General features: G+C 48.3%; 1 protein-coding gene across 1 annotated transcript; it reads right to left on the bottom strand.

Annotated features, from left to right (window-relative positions):
* Positions 1–200: 200 nt before the first annotated feature.
* On the bottom strand, positions 201–23,523 carry LOC134039278 (forkhead box protein O1-A-like). The gene is made up of 4 exons (XM_062485018.1): positions 22,678–23,523; positions 4,927–5,118; positions 3,524–4,771; positions 201–3,338 (listed from the first exon to the last, which is right to left on the bottom strand). Exons 1-3 carry the CDS (start codon positions 23,254–23,256, stop codon positions 3,548–3,550), a joined length of 1,995 nt encoding a protein of 664 aa, XP_062341002.1. The 5' UTR covers positions 23,257–23,523; the 3' UTR covers positions 201–3,338; positions 3,524–3,547.
* Between the last annotated feature and the right edge of the window lie 1,707 nt (positions 23,524–25,230).

Raw genomic sequence — 25,230 nt, 5'->3', positions numbered from 1 at the left:
TAGTGAAGTGTGTCAGTCCTGCACAGGCCTCATTCCTCTCAGCCCACCCAAACACTCATCTGACGCTGAAGCCTGAGGTATTCCATCATTCTAATCACGACATGAAGACAGATATAAAGATGAATTATCCTTCTCATCTTAATTTAAAGATCTTTACCTTCAAAATAAGGAGACACAGACACATCCTTTTCCATCAGAGCGTTTATGTACACATATGGCTTAAACCAACATCTTCAAAAGTTTTTTTTCTTTTTTTTTTCTACAAATTTAACTTGCATGTTTGGTAAATATGGCGCAAATACAATAGTCAGGCACTTACTTCTCACAGGGAGGCTTCTAGAAAGCACTACGGTGAACATAGCTGGTGAAGTTTGGAACTGCTCTGCTCTGCATTTATAATTACCGCTTAGAGATGGCTGTCTAACACCCAGACAAGAAAAGTAATCAGGCATATTGAGGTCGTAATCGACTTTAACCACTAGCATTTATGTCAGAAATGACACTTGATAGCAGTGATAACACATCTGCATTCGCTATGCACATTTCTACTGACAATAAACATTTGCAAAACTGTGGTTATTGAAAATATACATACAAGCCATTAATATTTATAGCTCTCCATCAAATATTGCTATAAACAAATGCAAATGGAAAAAGCTAACATGTTTTCTGCAAACAAATTCACAATTTTATTAAACCTTTTTTCATTAGACTGTACTTTATGGCAAATCTCACACAACAGATACTAAAATACGTTTCACTTTCTTTACATGAATTAAGAAATGTAACGGGCTCAAACTATTTTGTTTGAGATAAACTACATAATTTATTTTCTGTCTTTACAATAAAGGCAAACATTACACCATACACTTAAGAAACTACAAACACTTAGAAGTGCAACACATTAATTTAGCCAGTCTATAGAATTGGTCCCATCATTTACATTTCCTGTATATGTCAACTAAATTAATGTAAAAATTCCTACCTTTAGTTTCTACCAAAAGTTGTATTTTAATACAAACAGCAGCTAAGCATATCCACATGAATTTACCATAAAAAGAATAATAACAATAATAATAAAATCATTGCACACCTATAAACTGAATACTTCATTTTGCGTATCTAAAGAAGGCAATTACAAAAAAAAAGTAAAATAGAACATAATTTTTATGGTGGTGATCTGGACAATGCATAGGCAATCTTGTTTGCACTGATATTACCTCACTAAGAACTGTACACCGTTTCTGTCATTTCAAATATATGCAGTCATATTTTCAATATTTACAGTGAGGTCCCATAATGTTTGTGTGAAAAGAACGTAATGGCTTCTGTTTTGAAATAAGAAAACATTGTAAATAACCGAAAGAAACAAAATAAATATAGTCTCCCTAAATCCACACTTAACACAGCTGTTAAGGTTGTGAGTGAGATTCATTCAAATATTAAAAGTATGTATATTCAATATGAAAGATGCAAGGATCATCCTTTGTACACTCCCCTATGAGAGAAACAACCCCATATAATCCCTTCCAGACGTGAGAGGTAAAATAATCTGAGGTATGTGTGTCACTGTGCGTCACTGTGCGTTCAATCATCTGAAGCTGCATTTGACCAAAAACCAACGAAGAAGTAAACTGACTGGTGGGGGCACCTAAATGTGGACTCCAGGTACCAGGTAACCATATATCTATATGTTGGACTACCAGGTAACCATGACACTTCGAATACCAAAAGAAAAACATTAAAAGTCAGAGGCACGCGATGCTCAAATTTACAGATGAATATGTTATTCAATCCTGTAGCGAGCTGTATTTGACACCGTAAAAGGCACAGTTAGTTAACGCACTTTCTGCTCCAAAACATGAAGTTGGTAAAGCCGGCTCTGGTGTATGATGCGTGTGCAGGGTTTCGAGGCTGTTATGTAAAAAAAAGATACAAATCCTGTGCTCTCTTCAACACTATGATTAAAACCTTGCAGTCCATTATCAACCTCTCAAATTACTGCTATTCCCTAGACCTACTAATGCATAAAGCACCCTACCTCCCAACAGAGAGAGAAAAGGGAGGGCAGAGAGAGAGAGAGAGAGAGAGGTGGGGGAGAGAGAAGTGAGGGAAGAGCAAGAGAGAGAGCGAGACAAAATAAAGAGAGGGGGACCAAGGCGGAGAGTAAGAGAAAGATACTGAAAGGGAAAGACAAAATAATCAAAAGAGGGAGACAGAAACATAGAGAGAGAGACGGGGAGAAAATGGAGATGAATTATAAAAGCGAGATGAGTATATGAGGGAGGCAGTGCAGAGGCGGGGAACAGGGAGATGAGTAGATAGGTAAAGGGAGATGTTGAAGTCAGAAATACACATGTGATGACAGAACAATGGTCCGAATGAGGCTTAAGTGTGTTTAAGAGGGAGCAACATGGGCTGAATTACTGGGCGGCAAAACAGCCTGAGGAGTTGCATCAATTTACCACCGAAATAGATGATTTTTTTCTAGTTAATATTTCTCTTGACGCTAGTCCTTCGCTTGACAGGTTTTCAGGTTCATACAGTATATTGGCTGTTTGAAAGGCAGGGAGCATTGAATGCACAATGAGAAACTTGAAAGTTTCTGTTTTCAAGGAAATATATCATGTAAAGAATACAAATCACAAATACACATAGTATACATCATATATATATATATATGTATATATATATATATATACACATATATATGTTTGAATTATTGTATTTACATCAATATGCAAAACACTTCTTGACAACCTTGTTAAAAAGCACCCTGAATTTGGGGATGACCCGAGTTGAATGTAATATAAACAAAGTGTGTTCCAGTCTGTAGTTGTGGTGTTTCATGCCCTATCGTGCTGTGTCATTTTATCCACGACACCCCGACAAACAGAAAAACAAACACTCACAACAACAACATGGCAGAGCCTTCTAGAAATCTAAGGAGCAGGTCAAATATATATATATATATCATTGATATTTTGTCAATTCATCTCCAGTTCCTTCCTGTACTGTTGTAAAACAAACAGCTGTCTGACAGCATGGGAGACTGTCCACGTTGCTAGGCTTACGAGTCAAACAAAGGCCAGTCACACAACTCGGCTAGTAGACACGTTAACCTGAGCACCAGTCTGGGTATATGTGGGGTCTAGGCAGACCTTGAAGGCAAAGAGGGTGATCTAGTCTAGGCTAGGCTAGCCGCTAGGCTGCTCAGAGAAGGCTAAAGGCCAAGGATCTAGACTTTGAGAATTTGTGAAGAGATGTTGCAGTTCTCTGAAAGGGGAGATACCTTCTTTGGACAAATGTTTTCCAAGGCTGGTGGTGCTGATGTGAACCTGGGAGGAAGAGGAAGACAAATACAAAGTTTGAACAACCCAACAAAAATAATAACGATTACTTGACACCGGGTAAAAGTAATCCCATCTCAGCTACAAGGCACGATGAACACAAATAATACTATAATACTACAGTGCTGCCACTGCGACAGAGCACACACACACACATCTCACACTCTCCTTACCTGTGGGAGAGACTGTGACATGTCCTAGCCGGACACCCAGCTGTGCGTGGTGGTCTTCACCCCGGGAGGGAAGCCCTGAGAACCGACCATGGGGTCAAAGTTGAAGTCCAGCGCGTCTCCATCCATCAGGGTGTCATGGAGGACCGACTCCATGTCGCACTCGAAGCGTTCGATGGACATGTCGTCCAGGTCGCTGGGAAGTCGTTCCTGGTGGTGCATGTGCGCGTGCGGCGGCATGCTACGGCCGTAGCCGTTGTGCATGGCGTAGGAGGGCGGAGGCCCGCCTGGGTGCGCCAGGTGAGGCAGCTGCAGGTGTGTGTGAGTCCTCAGGCCGGCCAGACAGGCGGGTCCTCCAGCGTGGTTCAGGCTGGTCAGGGGGATGGAGCCGTTCATGCCCCCAGAGGAGGAGGGGGGACCCTGGCCGTGCATCGGCCGGGCGTGGGGGTGCTGGTGTTGGTGCTGGTGAGGCAGGGGGTGGGCGTGGGGGTGGGAGGGGTTCATCATTTTGCCCCCTCTCTGGCCAAGGTGGCCCTGCCCCTGGCTGTTGAAGGCTGGCAGCAGGTGGCCCCCCCTGGGCGGCTGAGGGACCACACTCTCCATGGGGGGCATCAGCTCGTTGCGGGGGTCTGGCTCCGAGGTGAGCAGCTCCTTCAGCAGGCCGGCGGGGCAGTTGTAGGGGCTAAGGAAGGAGCTGAAGCCGGGCTTGCCCTCCAGGGTCTGCATGGGGAGGGGCGACATGCTGCTGATCCCTGGCTGCGCGTACAAACACTTCCTGTATTCCTGCTGGGCCTGGGGGGGCAGGCTGGGAGGGCTGTAGGGGATGTTCTGCAGCATGGAGGAGGGCGAGGACTGGGAGGAGTCAGAACCAGCCCCCCCCACCCCCAGCTGGGGGTTCTTAGGGGAGAGCAGATTGAGGTTGTCAAGGAGACTCTCCATGACGACGTTCTCCGATCCGTGGTGGCCCATGGAGCCTGCCACCTCTGATAGGCTGGGCAGGGTGGCGGTCATCTTAGGCCCCGCCCCCCCGGGATAGACCATGTGGAGGTCGGACTCCACCAGGTCATCCTGCTCGGACAGGAAGGGCGAGCGGCGTCCGCTGAGCGTGCTAGCGTCGGAGCTGGCGCGCGTGCGGAAGGTGGTCCAAGTCTCAAAGTCGTCGTTGCTGTGGGAGTTTGGACTGCCGAGCCACTTGGTGTACTGGGAGCCAGGGCTGTCTGCCCCCCCCTCCGCACCCCCCTGCAGGGACATCTGGGAGAAAAGACCATATTAATTTAGCAGACGCTTTTATACATTTTATCTAAAGCATGGGATACAGGTAGATTGGAGTTCTTGGAATATACTTCTATACACAGTACTTAAAGGTTATTTAACTAGTCGACTGCAACTGGATTTGTTGTTGGTACCTTCTTCTTGGCAGCGCGTCCTCTGCTCTTGGTGAACTTGCTGTTGTTGTCCATGGAGGCCGCTCTACGCCTGGGGGACTTCCCGCTCTTGCCCCCCTCGGGGTTCAGCATCCACCAGGAGCTCTTCCCAGTGCCCTCGTTCTGCACACGCACAAACCTGCTGTGCAGCGACAGGTTGTGTCTGATGGAGTTCTGGGAGAGGGAGAGGTGGAGGGGGGGGGGGGGAGGAGGGGAGGAGGGGGAGAGAGGGAAACAGAGACATGAGATTCATTGCTCTTAACTTATGGATTAACAAGGGTGTAGTTAAGTGGTAGAGCATTTCACTGTAAATTCCCCAAATCAAATCTCTCCTGTTTGTTATAAATAACATGAATCCTACTGCGTACTCGCAGTAGGATTTTTTTCCCTTATTAAAGATAACTTGAGTACAATTGGCCAATCCTTGACTTGAAGCCTTAAGGATGTCTGTACTGCCTGTAGGCGTAGGTCATGTACCGACAGCCCTAACTACACCACAGCTTTCCAAAACAGATCAGTGTTGTGTTTAGCAGTGAACTCCCTCCATGTGTACGCACACACAAACACACACACACAAACACACACACACACAGACTTGGGACACATACATACGTAAACGCAAACCTGCAACCCATTTGTACACACCTACACAGAGACTGACAGATTTAGTCTGTCACCCGCACACACACACACACACCCAGGCTCATTGGGCTGACACAGCCTATTGGGTCTGAAGGGGAAAAAGCAGTTTGTCGTCTTGTATATGAAAGAGCAGGAGGAGGAGGGGAGTGACATGACACCCACACACACACACACACACACATCCTCCACTAATGGTGTTTTGTCTAGGCCGGCCTGTTTTCCACCCGCACACTGGAGAGACCTGTCTTCAGCAGCAGGCCCCAGTTACACAGGAGAGGAACTGCACGGTTTACTTTCAACGCTTTATTTAAATATTTGTGTGACCTGATACACTCGATGTTACTGTGTGTGTGCGGGTGTGTGTGCGGGTGTGTGTGAAGGTGTGTGTGAAGGTGTGTGTGTGCGGGTGTGTGTGCAGCTTCTTACATTTACATTTAGTCATTTAGCAGACGCTCTTATTTAGCAGACGCTCTTATCCAGAGCGACTTACAGTAAGTACAGGGACATTTCCCCTGAGGCAAGTAGGGTGAAGTGCCTTGCCCAAGGACACAACGTCATTTTGCACAGCCATGAATATGGTGCCTATCCATCTATTCATCCATCCATCCATTCATCTATCTAGGTCTTCATCTGTCAGTTCAGTTAGAGAAGAGTGACTGCTTTAGGAGTTCAATCAGAAGAATTGCCTTATCTTGAAGCTTCCCCTCAGATCTGGGCCTTGGAAATGTTTGTAATAATGTGTTCATAGAACAATACTGTGCTCGTAGATCAAACCGACATACAGAGGGAGAATTGAACCTATCAGCTCTTTATCTGCAGCCTAATGCTCTAGCTCTGAGTACCTCGCCGGTGTTTGGTTTCAGAACGAGGATGTCTTCAAAGAGCAAGATATGCATGCATTGGAAGGAAAGGTCGCGAGGAAGAAGAAAAAAAAGCGAGCGGTTGTCTCCATTTCTATAACCGAGAGTTCTAATCCGTCGGCACAATAGAGACTAATCACACGTTTCCTGTCGAGATCCGCCCACTTTCACCTGTGCAGCATCGCCTTCACCTCCCTCCCCACCCTCCCATCCGCACCCAGCAACAGCAGCCCCCACCCCCACCACACACTCCACCACACAGAAATAAAAACTAGTAGCGACAGAGAAAAAGAGAGAGAGAGAGGTACCTGGGGTTACAATGAAATAAAAGTTTGGTCTTTGATTTCACAGACAGCTACACGAAAAGACATAACTATGAAACCCATCATGGAACAAGTTCCAAACCCTCCTCCTTACACTTTGCCCATCCAAAACACACAAAGCTATGAAGTACTGTATACATTCGGCTGAGGAGCTGTTTACAATCACTATTGTTTTCCGAGAGGAGAAGGATCACGCTACGGGCCCGACAAGAACCGGTGATGAGCTCTGCCAAACTCAACCCAGACATGGAAAGGACAGGATTTGTTTTGGCAAGCTGAGATCTGATGGTGGTTCAGAGGGGGCTAGAGTAGCACTGACTCATATCCTTTTATTCCATTGTGGCCCTGTGAGTGTGTGTGTGTGTACGCGCTTATGCCTCTAGACGCCTGTAACAGTCTTCCACAGTCACAGTTCTTGGATTCCAGTTACCCACAAAAATATCATAATCTACAGGACAACAACAAATGGTACCGACTGTAAAATTGGAGTCATCCGTGCTCTCGCCCCTCTGTCCTAACCTTCATGTTATCTCCGCACCCGGCTTGTCACAGACCGCAGAGGAGAAAGGGAAAGGGGCAATGCTGTAACTACGTAAAGTACTTGAGGATTGGACCTTGGTTAAATAAACAAATACATATATATATATATATAATTTATCATTTGTTTTCTTCCCTGCTCCAAATATTAAAATGTCCCACAGCTTTGACTAACGTCCGAGGTCGAACCTCAGTAAGTCTCAGACACTGGTTACAGGCCTGGCTAGGGTTAGCTATAGGGTTAGCTGTAAGGTTAGCACTGGGACTAGCTTGCTGTAGGGTTAGTGATGGGGCTAGGTGCAGGGTTTGCTGTAGAGTTAGCTGTAGAGTTAGCTCTCAGGTTAGCTCTGAGGTTTGCCGTAGGGTAGCTTTGAGGTGAGTCTTCAGGGTCAACAGGTAAGCGAGAAACTCTCTCAAGCATTCTTCCCATCTTCCTGTCGCATCTGAGTACCAAGACTGAGACTGAAGCTCAAACAGAGGAAAACACCAACCAGGGAATTTCCCCTAAACAAGAATGTGGATGAAGCTTTATGTCCTTCTGCTCAACGAACCCAGATGTCCCGACCACAGGATTGTGCCAGGGTATATACATCATGCAGATAGAGCCTCTCTAGAGAGAGAGAGAGACCAACAATGGAGGGATTGTCGACAGCAGTCTCTGAGACATCCTCTTTGGTTTTGGGGCTACGCGTTCGTCTCTAAAATGAAACTGTTTTGTGTGAACACGCCACCAGAAGACTTGCTAGGCCACACCAACCCCAGCTGAGACTGGGAGTCGACTCATTCTCTCCATGTTATCAGCAGAGGTTCCAGATGCTTCCAGACGCTTCACCCAGCGCATGGGACGTGAATTACAACAGATTGAAGTGGAAGATTTTAGCCAGCCGAATAATTTTGTGTTCAGCGTGTGGGTGAGGAGTCTCCTTCGGCCCTTACAGCGGGGAAGGATGTTAGCTCCCCCTGCAGGCGACTCGCCCACTTCATGTGGTCACTTCCTGCCAGGAAGGAAGTGCTGTGAAAGGGTTGGTGGGAGGGGGGGGGGCACATGAAGGGGTCAGCTGGGCCACATCCGGCCACTTGATCTCTGAAGGTCCTCCAGATTCCTGGGACTGCCTCCCTGGGCCCTGCTCACTCACCCAGGGAGACCTTGTGACTGCTACTAACACTATTAACACTACACATTTTAATACTAAAAAATACTACTTTTAAATACTGGTACTATTTAAACATACTACTAATACTGCTAGGGAGCTGCTTATTCAGCTAAGAGGACCTCTGGACTGCTACTAATAATACTACTTCTTCAACAAATACTAATAATATTACTATAAATACGAATCATTCTACTACTACAAATACTACAACTACTATTATTTCTACTTCTATCACTAATAATAATACTGAAACTACCACTAATACTTATACTAAAACCAATACTTCTACTGCTGCTACTACTAAAGCAAGTACTTTAAATACTACAGCCATGAACTCAGCATTATCCCTCGGCACAGAGACAAACTACGTGAATTTTGTCCCCAGGGTCTAGTCCAATCAGAGACATGTGTGCAACCTGAGAAACAAAACACATAGAAACTTTGAAGTGGACTTTAGATTCCCACTTCAAACTAGCGGTGCTAACTGATCACAAGAAGAGCAGCGCAGAGTCACGGAAAGGTCGACTAAATAGTGTCTCTATAGGGTCTCTCAACAGTCCACACTGAGAGGCTACATTAGGGGGGCATGCTGGGAGAGTTTAAAGGAAAGGAAGGCACACAGAGAGAGAGAGAGAGAGAGAGAGAGAGAGAGAGAGTGAGGGGTTGCAGGGTTCAAGGCACGGATGGGGGCGTGGGGGAGGGGGAAGGGAGGGGGGGGCGGGCGGGCGGGCGGGGGGCGGCAGAGAGTTAGATGAGAATGTTTTTGCCGGTGAGTCCTGGGGTCGATGAGTTCACTGTGTGCTGAGCACAAGCGCCTCAGCGGCACTGACAGACAGGCTAGCAGGCTGGAGGGAACGAGGGGAAGGGAGAGGGGGGAGGGAGCGAGGAAGGAGGGAGGGAGGGAGAAGGGAAGAGGGAGAGTGGGAGGGTAGGAGAGAGGGAGGGAAGAGAGAGGGGGGAAGAAAGGAGAGAGGAAGAGGGAGAGAGGGAAGGAGAGGAGGGAGAGGGGGAAGGAGAGGGGGAAGGATTCAGACGTGACGTACAGGCCCAGGCCGTCTGGCGTCTGACTCACTGAAACAGAACCCCCAAACCAGGAGTCTGTTACCCAGCTCTCCTTCCCTCCTCTTCCCAACCCTGTTCCTCCCCTGCTCCCCAACCATCTTCCCCTCCTATCCAGCTCTCCTACCCTCCTCTTCCTCAGCCAGGCACCTTGTCTACCCCTCCTAGACTACCTTACCCTGTCCTACCCTACACTTCATGAACCTACCCGACCCCACCATACACCACCATACTCTACCCTACCCAACTCAACATTATCCTATCCTACATTGTCCTACCTAATGTTACACAATTCCTTCCCTACCCTACCATACAATACCCTATACTACTCAAAGGTATTAGGTATTATATATTATTATTAGGTATTATAAGGAGTAGTCAAAGGTATTCTTCGTCATGTTAGTCTTAATGTCTCTGTCAAATTCCCCATTCTTTTTCTCAGTCTATCTCTCACACACACACACACACACACACACACACACACACACACACACACACACACACACTAACACACACAGGAAATGAGTCATCAGACAACCTGAGAGTTGGCGTTCGCCTAATCATCAAACATCAGAGAACGAGAAAGAAAGAAAGAAAAGAAACTTTTCAGCTTTTTTTAACGGTCTTTGATCAGCATCCATCCAGAACTTGAGAAGTTCACACTCGACTGGACGTGTGGGAAAGACTGGGGGTTCTGCTATCTGGTCCCAGATGATCCAGGCTGGCAGGGGTGAGGAAGGGGTCAGGAGAGGTGAGGAGGGAAGAGGAAGGGTGAATAGGGATGAGAAGGGTCTGAAGAGAGTGGAGCAGTGGTGAGAAGCAGAGAGGAGAGATGAGGATGGGCGGATAGGGTTGAGAAGGGAGGAGGAGGTGAGGGGTGGGGAGGAGGTGTGAGGAGGGGTGAGTAGGGAGGAGGTGTGGGGAGGGGTGGGGTGAGGAGGGAAGAGGAGGTGTGGGAAGGGGAAGGGTGAGGAGGGAAGAGGAGGTGTGGGAAGGGGTGAGGAGGGGGAGCTGTGGGGAGGGGTGAGGAGGGAGGAGGAGGTGTGGGGAGGGGTGAGGAGGCAGGAGGAGGTGTGGGGAGGGGTGAGGAGGGAGGAGGAGGTGTGGGGAGGGGTGAGGAGGGAGGAGGAGGTGTGGGGAGGGGTGAGGGAGGAGGAGGTGTGGGGAGGGGTGAGGAGGGAGGAGGAGGTGTGGGGAGGGGTGAGGGAGGAGGAGGTGTGGGGAGGGGTGAGGGAGGAGGAGGTGTGGGGAGGGGTGGGGTGAGGAGGGAAGAGGAGGTGTGGGGTGGGGAGGTGTGGAGAGGGGAGGGCAGGGGTGGGGAGGGAGAGCCCCTCAGGGTTAATCCTTGTCTGAGACAGGCAGCATCTCAGTGTGTAACCCTGTCAAAAGTGAACAATACACTGACTGCCTCAGTGATTTGGGGAGGGGGTGCCCCATTTAGAAATGTCAAGTGAAGAAAGATAAAATCACCCATTGAGTCATTTCAGTCTTCTGAGGAGGAAACTAAAGGCTGTTATGAAGCACACCCGACAGAAGAGGCTTCCTACATCTTACATCTTACATCTTTATTCTCCAACTGCAAATACATTAACCTCTGGAGATGAGTAAACTGTCTCAAGCAGGCACTCTGCACAGGAACTGTCAGTGACCTAACACCTACACGTTTCAGAAACCCCAGACAGTTGAGGTTTGTAGAAATCGTGTATTTCGATACACTGCTGTAACACTACAATTTCCCCAAGGGGCTCAATAAATTACCTACGTGTCTGTCTTTCTAACTACTCATAGTCGTGTCTGTCCATCCATCCATCTACTGACTACTTTTAATGGTATGAGTACTTCATCAGTATCCTGAGAAAATACTTTTCAGCAGCCGAAGGTCTGTCCTTCTGACACCGTCTACATGAGACACCGAGGGCTCTGTGGAGTGTGTGTGGGGAGGTGTAAATATAGGAGTGGGCCTTCACTGGTCGCCGGGGGGCCCCTCCCTCTGTCAACACGTCTGCTGCTGGGGGGGCGCACCTGCTTCCTGTCTGAGCCTGGACACGCAGGAAACACAGGGAACTAACTAGCACCAGGTTAGCTACAGTGGGAAGTCAACCAGGTTAGCTACAGCCAGGAAATAAATGGCACCATCTTAGCTATACATCAAATAAGATACACCAGGTTAGCGACATTAGGTTAACTACAGCAGGTTAGCTCCTACCAGATGATAATCAGGATCAGGTTAGCTACTGTAGTTTAGCTATAGCAGGTTTGCTACAGAAAGTTAGCCACAGTATGTTAGCTCCTATGTTACAGTATGTTAGCTCCTATGTTACAGTATGTTAGCTCCTATGTTACAGTATGTTAGCTCCTATGTTACAGTATGTTAGCTCCTATGTTACAGTATGTTAGCTCCAGGGGGGTAGCTACAGTAGGAAGATAAGCCTTATCAGAATCAGAATCGTGTTTAATCGCCAAGTAAGTGGTCACAAACAAGGAATTTACTTTGGTGGGTTAGCTGTCTAGACACCAGTTATCCCAACCGTAGCAATCTCCCATCCTCCCTCCCCCTGCTCTAGGAGCTGTTCTACTGTTCCTCCTCTGCCTGCGCTGGAGAGAAAAGGTTGGGCTCTCTTGAGAATAAACCAACCAGTACCCTCATCCTCCCGCAGCGTGTAAAAACAAAGGGAGATGCACAGCTGTTGTGTCCTGCCTAGCGAGGCGTGAGGCTGGTGGCAACGGTCACAGGTCAAGTCAACAAACAAGTCAGGGCCAGGTGCAGTCTGGGTGACAGCGTCGTGACAGCAGTGGACCTGACTGGCAAATATGTCGTGCTTTTCCCTTGAGCGACGTTAGGCTGCTGGTGAGGGTTGGAACCTGCCACATCGTGATCTGTGGTCAGCTTGATCTGCAGTCACAGCTTTGCCTCTATCCAATCATATACCTATCCCCAAGGACCTCGTAGGGTCATGGACAGAAGCAGCTAGGGCATGTGACATCAGAGAAGCTCTGCCTGACAGGCTTTGGGGTCAGAGGTCAGATTGGGACAAGGCCCCGGGGGAAGCCTGGCCCTCGCCTGAGGAGGTCCCAGTGAAGACGCAAGGCTCCAGGTCAGAGACAGTCAGCTCCCAGAGCACACCACACCCACCACCCTCTATGTTACAACTTCTGTTCTGGGTGTAGGAACAGGACATTGGACTGACTGGTCGCAGAAAGCCAAACGAACAACTAGCCTTTATCTGCCTGCATAATCACGTCTAGAAATATCTGAGTCCCTTAAGCTCTTTCACAAAGAGGAGGGGCCTTCACACGGGCTGAGATTTTGTTGAGAAGGATTGAAGTCTGGTGCAGATAAGAGGAACGGAGAGGTCGCAGAGCTTGCAGAGATAAGCTCACAATGACAGACTGAATAACCACTTCCTGATGTGCTCTTCCTGTGCCTTCCTGTGTCCTCTCTCTCTCTCTCTCTCTCTCTCTCTCTCTCTCTCTCTCTCTCTCTCTCTCTCTCTCTCTCTCTCTCTCTCTCTCTCTCTCTCTCTCACACTCTCTCTCTCTCATTCTCCCTTTCTCTCTACCTTCTCTCTCACACACACGCACGCACACACACTTGGGCATAATGGAGCCGGCTCCTCAGTGGGCGCTAAGCAACATGATGAGTGACCTATTTTTGCAATGGCTGCAAATTGGGCCCATGAAAAGCTGGGATGGACAGACAAAGAGCTCGTCTGCTCTGGGGGGGCGCGCGGGGGGGGGGGGAGAGAGAGAGAGCGAGATAGGTAAAGAGAGAAAGAGATCTAGCGTTAGCACTTCAACAGGTATTTTGGCAGCGAGAGAGAGTGAGACAGAGAGATAGTGAGACCATGAGACAGAGAGACAATTAAACAGCGACACAATCCAGTCTCTGTGTGGTTTTTGTATTTTACATCCAATGGGAAGCATCAGGCATCAGACTAAGACTGAGGCTAGACAGAGATATTGGACTGATCTATAATCTCGCCCGGTCTAATCTGGAGAATGACTCACATTCCTCACAGCACTGAAAGGCTGTAAAGACCAAGTTGTCTTTTAGCAGGATTGGCCTCTGATCTCTGGATTTCTGTTTCCTTTTCGTCGCAGCAGGTTATCCCTCTGACCCCGTCTTTGCAGTTTGTTTGTAGGATCTGAGTTCAGATTAATCGCATGTTACTCCAGAAGTGTATGCGGGTGTGTTTTGAAAGCCTCTTAAACCTGGCAATTTCACGCTGCCTTTAAAGTGTTGAGCCAGAGAAAGAAAGAAAAAAAGAGGGAAAGAGAGAGAGATTTGTTGTTTGGTGGGTCAGTTGGTGCAGTGAACTCTTTTCTCCCTCATATCCTCACAGGAAAGGCTGGTTGGTGCTGATATGGCTGCTGTGTCTGCCCGGCACAGGAGACAGCAGCCCCCCAAAGGGCAGCCTGAGTACACAGGGGGGGGCTGGGTCACGGATGGGGGGGGGGTCACAGGGGACGACCGAGGGACTCCCATTGCCGGCCAACTCTTGAGATTCTCGGCAAGCATGGAGGGAAATTCTGGAGCCAGGAAGATACATGGGGCCAGTCTACCCTGACCCTTTGAAGCCGGCGGCCATCTTTCATTTTCTCGTAAAAAAAAAAAAAAAAAAGGTCTGTATCCTCCCAGCATGCTTTGAACCTGAACCCTAAACCTCAGAGTGACGTGCGGAGGAAGGGCCCCAGGAACTGGTGCAGAGCGCGGAGCGACCGTGCTGCGTGGAGGACAGCAGGGAGGGGCAAGGAGAAACGCAGCTTCTCCCTCCCGCAGGTCTGTCTCTCTAACCTCAGCTCCACTGTGGGTCGCCGTGGACAGCGGGCCGTGTGATGGAGAAACAAGGGCTTGGCTTGTGATGTCAGCACAAAAACATTAAGTTAGCCTACTATTCATTACTGAAACCCCCCCCTCGTCAACTCCTACAGAGCGGGCTGCTTCACAGACAGATTAATGGACTTGTGACTTGAATTGTGGGCCCCTGATGAATCGAGTCTCTTAATTGCTTGCGGTAATGCATTGTTAGCATAGAGCCCGGAGAGGCCCCAAGGGTGTTGGTGTGTGTGTGTGTGTGTGTGTGTGTGTGTGAGGGGAAAGGGAGGGTGTGCACACAGCATACTACGTGCCTCACATTCTGTCGACACTGTACTCTAACCCACAGACCTCAGCCAGCCCAAGCCAGTTCCAACTCCAACCTGTTCTTATGAGGTTAAACCATCACTGGTGTCAAGCCCCCAGTCCTAAACCCCTCTGGCCACGACCCTGCCCCAGTCCTAAACCCCTCTGCCCACGACCCTGCCCCTGTCCTAAACCTCACTCTCCAGCCCCTAGTCTTGAACCCTACTCCTCAACCCTAGCTCTAAGTCATGAACCCTACTCTCCAGCCCCCAGCCTCCAGTCCCCAGCCCACAGCCCCTAACTTGAACCACAGGTCCCAGTTGTGAACCCCAGATGCAACTGACAAAGATGGAGGAAGGTAGCCCCTGGGAGCTAAGACGTAGGGGCCAGTTCCTGTGCTGCATGTGTGCCAACGGATCAGGTCACAGCTCATTGAGAAAAACAGACAGTTCCAGCAAGACGACATACAGTGCACTCTGTACACCGGTATGTCTCTCTCTCTCTCTCTCTCTCTCTCTCTCTCTCTCCCTCCCTCTATCTCTTTGTCCCTCTCTTTGCCTATTTTTGTCACTCTCTTTCTTACTCTGTCTCTTTTTCTTTATTGCTTGCTCTGTCTCCCTCTCTTTCTCCCTCCTCCTCCCTCTCCACAGCCCTCTCATGGGAGAGAGAGTCTCTGTTTTGGGGCCCAGTTTTCTCTTGCAGGGTAACCCCCCACCCACCACCACCACCACCACCACCCTCCCCCACACACACACAGGTAGGGGGGGGTGACAGGGAGCTCCCTGGTGGATCTCTATTAACTGGATCTCTATTAACGACCTCTAACCGCCACCAATGACCTCTGACCTCTGCTCACTCCGGACAACACAGGAAGCTGCCTGTGATAACATGCAGCACACCCTGCCTGTGCACCCGTTGCTATCAGCGATCAGTCTTATCACACTATCAGACACAGTGATAGGTGCTTCACATTTATTTTCCACTCTACATTGCTTAGGCATGAATGTGATGACTGAGGATATGAGGTATGATATGATATTGAGAGGTTAGAAAACCCCTTCTAGGAATGAACCACTTCTCTGCACGCGAGAAGTGTGGACTCGACTCTTGCAGAGTGGACTGGGCAGAGTAAGGGGCTGTGTTGACGCGTGCTTGTTGTTTGAGTCGAACCTAGGAGTGGCCTCGCCCGGCTCCCTGAATGGCTCTCATGTTTTGTTCAGGGCGGAGCACACGGTGTTTCCAGCCACTCAGCAGGAAATGCATCATAGTCCATTGTGGAGGATGGTGCTGCTGTTTTTACAGGAAAGTGTAAAAATAACCAATAGGCAAAAAGGTTCCACCATAACATGACACAAAAAACTAAAAGGAAAAATACATTTTTTTGCGCATAACTAGGATGCCATGTCGTTTCTCACTCATTCCTGGTGAAGTCTTATTATTAGTCAAACTTGTCTCACTGTCAGGGGGATCAACATAAGCAAGGCTCTGCGTGTGTGTGTTGGTGTGTGTGAGTGTGTGTGTGTTGGTGTGTGTGAGTGTGTGTGTTGGTGTGTGTGAGTGTGTGTGTGTTGGTGTGTGTGAGTGTGTGTGTGTTGGTGTGTGTGAGTGTGTGTGTGTTGGTGTGTGTGAGTGTGTGTTGGTGTGTGTGAGTGTGTGTGTGTTGGTGTGTGTGAGTGTGTGTGTGTTGGTGTGCGTGAGTGTGTGTGTGTTGGTGTGCGTGAGTGTGTGTGTGTGTGAGTGTCTGCAGGCCCCTGGCTCCTGAGCTTGACCCCACGTGGTTTAAATGTCTGACCCCCCCTTCCTCCCCCCCAGCACCCCGCTGCCCCACAGCAGCTCTCCAGCCCTTCAGTCCCAATCACAAGATGAGGCGGCCTGTGTGGGGCCCTGGTCACACAGAAGCTTAGGTTTATAGACAGACAGGCATGTTGTTGTTGTGAGAGTTGTTGCTGTGCCCCCCCCCTCCCCCCAGGCGTGCTCTGGGGGGGCTACCCTCCACCTACACCCTCCAGTGGGTACCCTCCACCTACACCCTCCAGTGGGTACCCTCCACCTACACCCTCCACCTACACCCTCCAGTGGGTACCCTCCACCTACACCCTCCAGTGGGTACCCTCCACCTACACCCTCCACCTACACCCTCCAGTGGGTACCCTCCACCTACACCCTCCAGCGGGTACCCTCCACCTACACCCTCCAGTGGGTACCCTCCACCTACACCCTCCAGCTGGTACCCTCCACCTTCACCCTCCAGCGGGTACCCTCCACCTTCACCCTCAAGTGGGTACCCTCCACCTTCACCCTCCAGTGGGTACCCTCCACCTACACCCTCCAGTGGGTACCCTCCACCTACACCCTCCACCTACACCCTCCAGTGGGTACCCTCCACCTACACCCTCCAACAGGTACCCTCCACCTCCACCCTCCAGTGGGTACCCTCCACCTACACCCTCCAGCGGGTACCCTCCACCTACACCCTCCAGTGGGTACCCTCCACCTACACCCTCCACCTACACCCTCCAGTGGGTACCCTCCACCTCCACCCTCCAGTGGGTACCCTCCACCTACACCCTCCAGCGGGTACCCTCCACCTACACCCTCCAGTGGGTACCCTCCACCTACACCCTCCACCTCCACCCTCCAGTGGGTACCCTCCACCTACACCCTCCAGCGGGTACCCTCCACCTACACCCTCCAGCGGGTACCCTCCACCTACACCCTCCACCTACACCCTCCAGTGGGTACCCTCCACCTCCACCCTCCAGTGGGTACCCTCCACCTACACCCTCCACCTCCACCCTCACGCAGTATTTGTTAGTTTGTTTGTTAACGTCTGCTATGTGGTACTGTTACAGTGTGCTAGATATAAATGTGCGCTAAAATGTTCAATGTAAATGGGTTACAGTTGTCTAGCGCTCACGACTGTGTCACATTTTCCTCAGAAGAGTCGAGATGAATATTAATGAGAATAAAAGCCAGGCATACGACTTCAGCGGAAAGCAGAAGAAGAAAAAATCTGAGTCCCGTCACTGGTCTTCTCTGGGGTTTGTACTGAACATTGGGTGACTGCGATGGTACTCGTGAAAATGACTACGATTTTGGTTGTGTTCAGTTGAGTTTGGTTTAACACCCTCGTCCTGCACACGCTGCAAGTATGGAAAGCCTTGCAGCGTGTGCAGCAGAGAGCAAGCCGACAGAGAGAGACTGTTGTTCCTCCTCTTTCTCAGAGCACAGCTCCACTCTGAGAGCCCAAGCTGTGGCGTCCGCTACGGAAATTCTAGCGGACATGGACCCAGGGAAGTGAGCACATAACTTTGGAATGGAGGGAGGAAGTTTGACGTTTTTCCCTGCCATCCCCCCCCCCCCTCTCTCTCTTCCCCTCCTACCCACAATTCCACACAATGATTGAGGTGTTTGTGTCGCCTCCTGTTATTGTCGGCCGGGATAATAACATTTCACTGAGCGGCTGAGTCTGACGAAGCAAGGCTAGCTGTCCACCGCACGGTCTCTCTCTCTCTCTCTCTCTCTCTCTCTCTCTCTCTCTCTCTCTCTCTCTCTCTCTCTCTCTCTCTCTCTCTCTCTCTCTCTCTCTCTCTCTCTCTCTCTCTCTCTCTCTCTCTCTCTCTCTCTCTCTCTCTCTCTCTCTCTCTGGCCCATGCTGAACACAGGGAAGGCTGTGTCGAGGAATTTCTGACAGAAACAGAAAGGAGGGGGAATATGAGGTTTTGTGGGGCAGTCGGTCCTCACCAGCCAATGACCAGGCAGTTTTTTTTTTCTTTTTTTACGCAGTGTTTATACAATAGGAGCAGATTTCTGCTGGCAGATCAGACACAGTTCCACAGGCATTTCCTGATACAGATGGCTTTTAATGATCTTCTCACAGAGGGGGAGGAGCCACGAAGAAGGCTTCAGAAAGGCACACACTCACACACACCCACACACACGTTCTTAAAAGAGTAGGCAGGGTGAGTCATGTGATTACTTTTGCCGGTTTGTCCTGGCTGAGGTCTAGATCACTACGGAGTCTCTTCTGACTACCGCCAGGCAGCAGACTTTGGCCCGCAGCATTGCGATTCCAGTAAATGTTTTGTTGCATAACACCTATAATAACGTGTCACCTTACCTGAACCCTTACTCAATTTTCACACAGGAACGTAGCTTACTCACTCGCTGCATTGTTTTCAAATAAACAAACCCAAATCAGACCTTCAGTCCATGTGTTTTCATTACTGAGCACAAGGCCATGACTGATACCATCATAGTACAGTCATAGTAGACACAAATACCTTTCTTTTTTATGTTATTTCAGAATTTGTCGAAACCAAAATAATGTGGGGCCTTTGTTTAACAAGCACATGCAAGTTGTTAAGGAATGTCTTTGGCTAGCCTTAAGGAGGTGGCAGAGCAATGCTCTTCTTGTTATTCTCAAATCTCGGTTGGGCTACGTTCCAAAACTTGTAACACGCTCGCATTGTTCCCCTCCACCGCTAAACCACACACTCAGAGCCATCCGTCACTCAGGGCGCAGAGTGAGCCTGCACTCAGCACAGTCCCGACGCTGGTGAAGCCTCTCCACAACAGGCCCTGTTCCAGACCACCTCCACTGCCTCCTCTGGGACGGACACAGTCCTGTCTGTCACCCCAATCCCCAAACAGAGACCAAGCGGAATCTTCGCTGACTGGCTTGGTTCCGGAATCAGAACCCCCCCCTGTTGGCTCAGTGCGTAGAGCTGTGTCGTGCGTCGCTCAGCATGGATCAGACTGGATCAGGTTGCCAGGCCTCTTGATGACCAGCTGACACGCTCCTGCTGTGCTCCCCTGGTTCTGATCCGGAGATAGAGACTGGATCATGTGCCGTGGATGCTGTGTTTACTCTCAGATAACCCTGCCCGTTACGTTGGACGCTTCTCAAGCTGTTTGTTCAGTGGGAAGCCGGGATGCTGGACAGGACAGAGGTATGTGCTATCACAGGACAGGGAAAATCACTCCCAGACTTCAAAGGTTACTGGGGTACCAAGGTTCAGCCTCTGACATCAAGGACTGTTAAACATTTGCATAACCACCCACAAGGACCACACATAGTCAACCTCTAACTACACGAACACTGACATATTCATATATCTTTCTCCCCCATTTTGGATTTATTTTAAATCTCTATCCATTTGTACCTGAATACTCTCACTTTTAAGTCTGTTTGACTTAGCTAAACATGGTGCCTTTTGAGTAGTGAACAACAACAGTGCGTTTCTAGAAGAACCAAAACTTCCTGTCACTTATTATAGACGGAATTTGGTTGTGATCCAAAATGTGCTCTGAAACTCAAGACCGAAAACACTGATCATCCCAGTCTCAGAGGGAGTGTGGCAACTATGTAAGACCAATATGAAGCCTGCTGAACATGAAGCAATACTAATGACTGGTTCTTCTTCTGTGGTGGCTGAGAGAGGCGTCTCTCTCTCCCCTGTCCCACTCCGGTCCACACCCCCTGGCTCTTGTTCAACATGCCCCAACCAGAAACTCAACACAAGCTGCACTGATTCACAGGGGTGGGGTCCAAGAACCGACGAGAGTCTCACATTCATTCACAGACACGCACACATGTCATACACACACATACATGTAAACACACACACACACAGCCAAGAGAATACCACCCATAGCTGGCACAGTGCCCTATGAGGTCACATGCTCTACATCCTAGACAGTGAAGCAGACACTGTCTGGAGGAGAACATAGAACACTAAAGACAGGTTATAAACCATCTGAACGAAACAAATGAAGGAAACTGTCATTTTAAGGTGGTTCTATGTCAACCCAGTCCGTGTATGTGCCAGGCAGAGATCTGTGATGGATCTTCAGACGGTGGGGGCCAGGGCCCCTGGGGACCCGTCAACATGCTTGACTGATTCCTAGCAACCTCTGGTCCTACTGTCTTCCTCATGGTCCTCCTCTTTCCTGCTCTCTGTTCCTCTCTCCTCCTTTCTCTTGGTCTCTCCCCCTTTCTCCTGGTCTCCCCCTCTATCCTGGTCTACCCCTCTCTCCTGGTCTCTCTCCTGGTCTCCCCCTCTCTCCTGGTCTCTCTCCTGGTCTCCCCCTCTCTCCTGGTCTCTCTCCTGGTCTCCCCCTCTCTCCTGGTCCCTCTCTCCTGGTCTCTCTCTCCTGGTCTCTCCCCCTCTCTCCTGGTCCCTCTCTCTTGGTCTCTCTCTCCTGGTCTCTCCCCCCTCTCTCCCCTCTCTCTCCTGGTCCCTCTCTCCTGGTCTCTCCCCCTCTCTCCTGGTCCCTCTCTCCTGGTCTCTCCCCCTCTCTCCTGGTCTCTCTCTCCTGGTCTCTCTCTCCTGGTCTCTCCCCCTCCCTCCTGGTCTGTCCCCCTCTGTCCTGGTCTCTCCCTCTCTCAGCTCTTAAGCATTTACTAGTTAATATCGGACCAACATTTTTACCGCAGTAACATCATTTAAATAGACCAGGATGCCTGTGCTATTTGGGCTGAATGCAGCAGTGTGTGTATTTAATTGTCTTTCAGTATGATGGATGGTGCTAAAGACTGCCTAGGTACATGTGACGCAAGAATTAACTGCTCATGTGAGGGAAGCATGCAGAATGCATGCAGTGAATTGCAATTCCATTAAATTCTCATTAGACAGTTCTGTTCTCACCAACAGGTATGGCAAGTTTTCAACCAATCTTTACAAGTGTATTTTCCAACTGTATTAAAGTTCACAGATCATCTCTAGTTCATGTACAAAGAATAAAACAAATAAAATACAAATATTTTATAAACATCCTTTTCTATTGATACTTCCCATTGGAATTTCCCAGAATATTTCTGGGAAATTTTAGTCCCCTTTGCAACACCACTAGTTGGCAAACATTTTATTTTAATACATTCCTTGTGCTATTGAGAAATGTGGGCTAAATTAAGTCCAGAGAGCTGTCCCTGTCTCTTCTCCATACCCACTTACTCCACCACTAACAGCTACATCTCAAACACAAATCCCCTTTAACATCCCATCATCTCCTGGAATGCTGACGCTGACGTCTCCAAGGCGACGAGCGCAGACAGAGTGCTGTCATGGCATGCGTAGACTGTGACTGTCACACGTTAAAAACACACCTCTCCTGTACCTGTCTCTCAGGTAATTGCAGGTGCGTTCCCACAGGGATATTTTTGGCGCGTAGATGGGAAGGGCCACTGACGTCCATGGAATCACTGAGCCTCGTATTGTTGTAGAGCTCCAGGGCTTCCAGGATACCTGACACACCCACGCCCACTCATTTACTGTGTGAAAACCATCCATCATCTGTCTGAGGTCAGCGCGGACACACAATCTACTATGTCATTGACCCCTGACCCCTGACATCTGACCTGCACTGCTGGGGACACCAGGGTTTAGTCACCAGACATACCCTGCATCACAAATGTAACTCCATATCTAACGCCCAGTGAGCATGTGAGACTGACTACTGGGTGTCTGGCGACTCCCCCACTTAAATAACTCTACTGTCCAGTATATCAGAGTTACGTTGTCTCAGTAGTTAATGTTGATAATCCGGCAGGTGAATGTACCAGATGCGCCATTAAGTAAAACAAAACACACTCAAGGGGCCTCTGATAGTTATGTAGCTTTGTAATATAAATATGTAAAAATACACCTCACTCTCTCTCACACACACACACACACACATTCTTTGTAGTTCCTACTGTCTGGCTACACGTAAATTAACTTTTACGCACTCCACGACACTCCAGAAAGCGCGGCATAACTCGACTGCATAACTGCGTTCATTTTCACTTATCCGGTTCAGAGACCACACAGGGTTCATAAGTGAATGTCTGCCAATCAGAGCGAAAACTGTGATTCTAACTCGTGGTCGAAAGCCATGTTCTCCAAACTGACCATATATCCAAAAAGCTCCAATGTGCGTTAAAGGTACCAGGTCAATAACATTTCTGAACACGGTAACTTGACTATCAGAATGACGCTTCAAAGAAAAGAAAACGTGAAAAACTCAACTATTCTTCCACAGGAAAGGACGCTTACCTTCCAACCTGCGGAGCTGTTACTGTCTCCTTTATCTTTGAAATAAGGCACACTCTTCACCATCCAATCATAGATCTGAGACAATGTAAGACGCTTCTCCGGTGAACTTTCAATCGCCTTGGTGATGAGGTCGGCATAGGACATATTCCCCCAGGCGTTCCGCCGGGACGAGCTGCTTTTCCTCTGAGCACCAGCCACCGAATTTGCCCCGACGGGAGAAGACAGCGGGGGCACCTGTTGCTGGTGAGGCAGTTGGGGACTTGGGTGTTGCAACTGCTGTGGGTGTTGTTGCTGTGTTTGCCCGTGTACGCAGTTCTCCTGGCACTGGAACTCATTGCACAGTATGAGCGGTTTCTCCTCCGGGTAGTCGTCGGTCTCCTCCAACAAACTGAGGTTACTGATGAACTCGACATTTCCCCCCGGCTCTTGTTTGACAGATGGCGCCGGCGAGGATGTGTTCGAAGAGGCTGGTTCGAAGACCTCCGGCCGAGGCAGAGGCCAGGTGCACGATCGGGGCCGGGAAAGTGGCTCGAAATCCGGGTCTATGTCAACCATCGGGTGCGGCGGTATTTCTGCCATATCTAAAAGCTAACTACAGCTGACTAAATGCCGCATACATACACTCAAAAAATCGTCCATGCAGCTAAAGTAAAAAAAAGAAAAGAAAAAAAAAAGGACAGGGCCACCGCACTTCTTGAACTGCCTGAGAGTCTGGTTGGTAGCGCTGACAAACGAAGAGGTAACTAGATAACTCGGCTCCACAGTCTTAATGTCCGCCCGCACTTAAACCGAAATACTTTTGTTGTGTTAGGTCTGTACCATGACTGTCATGCCCGAATCTTGCTTTTTGTCAATAACGGTTATGAGTCTCTCCAAAACGATGAAGTCTATAGTAACACCCACTTTGGCTGAGTGACAACCTGCAGCCACCAATGACAACTTGATACCAAGGTAAACAGGTTCTGCCCCCAAAACTATGAGTTAAAACGTAAAGTTAAACATGGAAAATTTAAGAGTGCGAAAAACATGTTTTTCATGTTGTATAGCGCTAATGTTAGCCATGTCTACGTTAAGTAAAATAACTACATTTAAATGATCTGAATTATATCGTAAATTTACCTTAATATGCAGCTGGGATGGTAATCGTATTATGTCATAGGTTAGCCTTTAAAAGTTTGAATAAAATTCACCTCCGTCTCCACCTCCATCTCCGTCTATCACAGTGTTATAGACTATAGCCTACCTTACGAATGTGATTCTAGGCTACACAGAATAATTTGTGTCCACATAATCATAAAATTCTGTAAACGGCATTTACTTATGGTTTTACACTTAAAGGGACAGACGATCTCATTAATCTCTTGCCCCCTGAATATCTAACAAGGAGATCAAATGCTTTCGTTCAGGACATTTCACTGTGAAGACCGGTAATGCATAGGGATACTTGGCCAGGTGATTTGAGATCCCAACCTGACCTCACAGATCCAGATGCACTTACATAAGTGGAACAATACTGTCCCCTTGTGGATAGTCAAAGTACTACAACCTTTCGATTGTAGTCGGTTGACTCCAGCGGAGAAAAAAAACATAATATTATGCCTACATAACATAATGAGTTCATGTTCACATTAGGCTACTTGTTTGTATTGAATATTGTTTTAAATACAGTTTATACATTGTTTACCTAGTGGTTCAATTGTTTTCATTTTCAATTATGTATTCTTTACTTGTCTGCACTCTTGGGGAAGCTTGAAAATCAAGCATTTCATCGTAAATAAGCCTGTCCTATGTGCATTTTAAAATCAACTTGAACGATTCAAAAGCATTTGAACCAACCCAGGACAATGTCAAGTAACTCGGCATCTTTTCAAATTGTAAAAGGATAGAAGCCTATCAATGTGCTATAAATACAAATGATAAATTAATATATGCCCTTTAAAGGAAGCAAACTCCCTTTCATGGAATCATGTGCCAAGTTCCCCTATTTTCCTGATCCTCTCACACAATGGACTGCTAAGTGTTTTTTTTAACAAGAATGTAATCAGACGGAATTGGCACAATGTTTTTTTCATACTTTAACCTCCTTTTCCTGTCCAATGTGTTTGGGGTGAAAATAATGTCACACTTGAGTCAATTCACTCTTGTAGTGATTTGGCTAAAGAGCCGTCAATATCCTGTGCGAGTAACACTTATCTTACGACTGACCTGTGGGAAAAACACCTTCCATCGTGATCTTGAGAAAACAATAGGCCTCTAATTGTTTAAATGGACGTTCACGCCACCATTCATACAATAAATGTTTTGAATCCACTTAATCTCAGTTAAGGCAAAATACTTCTCAATCAGCCATTAAAAAAACATTCTCTATCCTGTTATTATAACCGCATGCGTCGAGAGCAAAACATGAAACATACACCTTTTGTGTGAAAATGCAACATGGCCAAAATATTCGTTGTCTGAATGCTGAGTAAAATAATAAGCAATATTTGGAAAATTAAAAACCTTGCACCTGACCTTAACAAGTGCTTCAAACAGGATGTTTTGAATGTACAG

The sequence above is a fragment of the Osmerus eperlanus genome, chromosome 19 (assembly GCF_963692335.1).
Source record: "Osmerus eperlanus chromosome 19, fOsmEpe2.1, whole genome shotgun sequence".
NCBI classification, from domain to species: Eukaryota; Metazoa; Chordata; class Actinopteri; order Osmeriformes; family Osmeridae; genus Osmerus; species Osmerus eperlanus.
Note: the sequence above shows the minus strand (reverse complement) of the source record. Positions and strands in the feature narration are given on the sequence as shown.

What these genes read in the sequence shown, in the direction of transcription:
- LOC134039278 (XM_062485018.1), bottom strand. Translation starts at nt 23,256, where the DNA reads ATGGCAGAAATACCGCCGCACCCGATGGTTGACATAGACCCGGATTTC. An exon ending in ACAGCTCCGCAGGTTGGAAG is followed by an intron (nt 5,119 to 22,677) that starts GTAAGCGTCCTT and finishes TCCCTCTCCCAG; the next exon opens with AACTCCATCAGACACAACCT. An exon ending in GACGCGCTGCCAAGAAGAAG is followed by an intron (nt 4,772 to 4,926) that starts GTACCAACAACA and finishes CTTTTCTCCCAG; the next exon opens with ATGTCCCTGCAGGGGGGTGC.